At 37.9% G+C, this 3,202-nt stretch overlaps 1 protein-coding gene across 4 annotated transcripts in view; it reads right to left on the bottom strand.

Annotated features, from left to right (window-relative positions):
* NNT (nicotinamide nucleotide transhydrogenase) overlaps positions 1-3,202 on the bottom strand; it is a 91,017-nt gene that overhangs the window by 34,190 nt on the left and 53,625 nt on the right. For all 4 annotated transcript variants that reach the window (XM_023515010.1, XM_023515011.1, XM_003792967.2 and 1 more), the window contains 2 exons: positions 1,562-1,795; positions 285-445 (listed from right to left, as the gene is read on the bottom strand). In XM_023515010.1, the coding sequence (XP_023370778.1) occupies positions 285-445; positions 1,562-1,795 (395 nt within the window). The remainder of the gene's footprint in view (positions 1-284; positions 446-1,561; positions 1,796-3,202) is intronic.

Genomic DNA, 3,202 nt, shown 5'->3' with positions numbered 1-3,202 from the left:
AAAAAAAAAAAGAGTTGGAGGTTGCTGTGAGCTGTGATGCCACAGCATTCTACCAAGGATGACAAAGTGAGATTCTTTCTCTAAATAAATAAATAAATAAATAAAATAATAATATAAAAATAAAACTTCTGACATTTAACATCTTGGCTCTTAATTAGTCTAGTTTTCTAATTATTCTATTCCATCATGGCTCTTAAGAGAGAGAAATGTAATTAGACTATAATTAAACAAAATATTCTCAGTCCCTCCCTAAGTAAGTACTTTTTCAATCTCTGGCCTCTTACCATGACAGAAGAGAGAGCTGACACAGAGCCCAGACAGAGAATGCCAGTGGTAAAGCTTGGATCCATCATGTATGGGATTATTCCACCTACACTTGCAGCCAGCAAGCCTGCGTTGAGTAAGTGCCTTCCAGGTAGGAGGAGAGGGGCAGAATTCAGGATACCTGGAACCAAACACATGTTACTCAGAATTGAGAATAAGTAGCAAAAAACTCCTTCCCGCACAAGCAAGTATGTATTTTTTCATCCCAAATTACCAAATGTAATAACATAGTATTTTAAAATATCATTTCATGTCACTTACATAACATAGTATTTAAAATATAACTTTATATCACTTAAATAACATAGTATTTAAAAGATATCACTTTATATCACCAGACAGGAAACATAAAAGCAAATTAGAGTTGTTACAATAACAAACATTAACAGAGACAGGGAAAATAGGGTTCAACTTAACTGTTCTTTCCCTTACTTTGATCACATAAAAATTTCCTTACTCTGTCGAAGAATCTTAAAAGGTGATTTTATTTAAAACTTCAATATGAGTCTTGCCTGTTAGCATTTCTGATTCTATCACCTGAGCCCACAGGAGAAGACCCCTTGCTTGTTAGTTATTTCTAAAGACAGCATGAGATAAGAATATTTGAGGTTTCGATTTCCTTTTTGATTTTTAAGTTTCACGAAAGTTCCCTACTTAATTTTAATGACTTTATTATGGGGAGGAAAGCCCATGTTTTTAAATCACAAACTAGTCTCTCCAGAGAGTCACTTTTTTGTGAAAACACTGAAAGCAGCTTCTGGGGGGCTTTTCGTTCACTTCCAGTTTCACGATTGACTTTAGCAGCAGCAAAAGTTGCCAAGCTAGAGCTTTAAAACACATATTTGTTTTCAAAATAAGTGTTGCTTATGAATTACACAGATTTATTCAAGAAGCTTCTCTCTATCCTGGAAAGTACATGAAGTTTATTTCTATAAACTCTGTACAGACTTCTCTAACCAAGGATTACGAAGATGCTATTTTGTTCATATGTATTATCGAATGTCAACTGGTCCCTCCATGCAAATTTCTGGGCATTAATTCCTCTATTCCTATCTAGAGAAGAAACAGCATCAGAATTTTATGAGACTTGTGAGGATCAGTTAAGGGGAACCATCTTCAAGGGGGGAAAACTTTTTCTTACATACTTCTGTGTGCTACCCACTCTGTACCCAACAGTTTCTACTGGACCTTTGAATACCCTAAACAATACATATTTGCCTCCATATAAATCACTTACCCTGCAGTTTTCCATAGGCAACAAGAGACCCACTAAAGGTGACACCACCGATGTAGGTGCCAAGATAAGCCACGATCTTGGTGAGATTTGCTGCTGCGTCCACAGCAAAATGCGGATATTCTACAATATATTCAGCTATACAAGTAAGTACAGCCGCCAAACCCACCAAACTGTGGAAAGCAGCAACTAATTGAGGTAAATCGGAAATCTGAATGCGCTTGGCAATTGTCAGTCCTGTTGGGAAATGAAGGTCAAAGAGAAATTAAAACAGAAACAAAAACCACCCTTAAGAGTTTCCATGTTATTTGGAGAATACTCTCCTAAGTATCACAAGAATGGAAAAACAAGCATCACATGTGCTCAATACTAATTTGAAACTTGCAGATTAATAACAGTGTGGTCCCAGGAGAGAAAACCCCAGGAAATCCAAGAAGGGGGGTTGGGGAGGTGTGTTTGCAGGTCATTCCCCAATGGCATCAATGTGACTACATTGTACACTTCCTGTGTGAAGGACACAACTACAACTTAGATTTTATCTTACAAATACAAACGATGGAACCTAATTGTATGTACTGCCATATTAATCAGAAATGTAAAATAAAAAAGTTCCATCATTGTAATCAACAAATATGATCTAATTTTAAACATGGGTTAAATAATCTCTCTGGGGGCTATGCAGAAGGTAAACACACTGGCTACATGCAGGTTGAGCATCCCTTATGCTTGGGACTGAAAGTATTTCACATTATGGATTTTGGGGGATTTGGGAATATCTGCATATACATAATGAAGTATCTTGGGGATGGAATGCCAGTTTGAATAGTAAATTCATTTATGAGTCATGTATACCTTATACACAAAGCCTGAAGGTAATTTTACACAAGCTTTTAATGGTTTTTGTATATAAAATGAAATTTTGGTAAAGTACTTATGTGGGGGATTTTCCACTTTTGCTATGGTGTCTATGCTTAAAAAGTTTTGGACTTTGGAGCATTCAGATTAGCATTAGGGATGCTTGACCTACATACCCTTTCAAAAAAGCAGTTTTTCTCCATATGACAAACCCAGACACACAACATCAATGCATTCCTCTTCCCCTCACAAACTCCTGACACTTCCCTAGCCAAACACTTCGGGTTACTCAGAGGTCCAATTAAATCCCCTTAAACTTTCCCCTCTATAACCCAGGCCTCTTCTCTCTGGTCAGTGCTGGCCCTGAGCACACAAAAAACACCTGAAATATGGTATGAAGAAGGCCTAGTTTTTTAAGGAGAGTGGGTGTGAGCCATGTCCAAAGGTAAGAAAATGCCAAACATCTGGATAGTGGATGCTCAATTAGAGGAAACTCTGGAGTTTCATGGCTATAGGTGTGTAATATAGAAGGAACGTGGCTCAGAATGTTTGCTCACATCATATCTAAGGTTTTCCCATCAGGAATGTAGATAGCACAAGCAGTTGCCTTCAGTACCTTTCTGTAGATTACTAAGAAGGGACTCAACGCTTTCCCGGGGAAGTATAAAAGTAGGCCTAAGCTAAGGTGGTGCTGGGGAATATTTAACAACCAGTTCTTGCGGGGAAAAACATGTGCAGATAGAAACACATGAGTTTGGGTGGCACCTGTGGCTCAGTGAGGAGGGCGCC

Source organism: Otolemur garnettii, unplaced genomic scaffold, assembly GCF_000181295.1.
Source record: "Otolemur garnettii isolate 467f Iridium unplaced genomic scaffold, OtoGar3 scaffold00063, whole genome shotgun sequence".
In the NCBI taxonomy this organism is placed as follows: Eukaryota; Metazoa; Chordata; class Mammalia; order Primates; family Galagidae; genus Otolemur; species Otolemur garnettii.
This window is presented reverse-complemented; position numbering and strand designations above follow the sequence as displayed.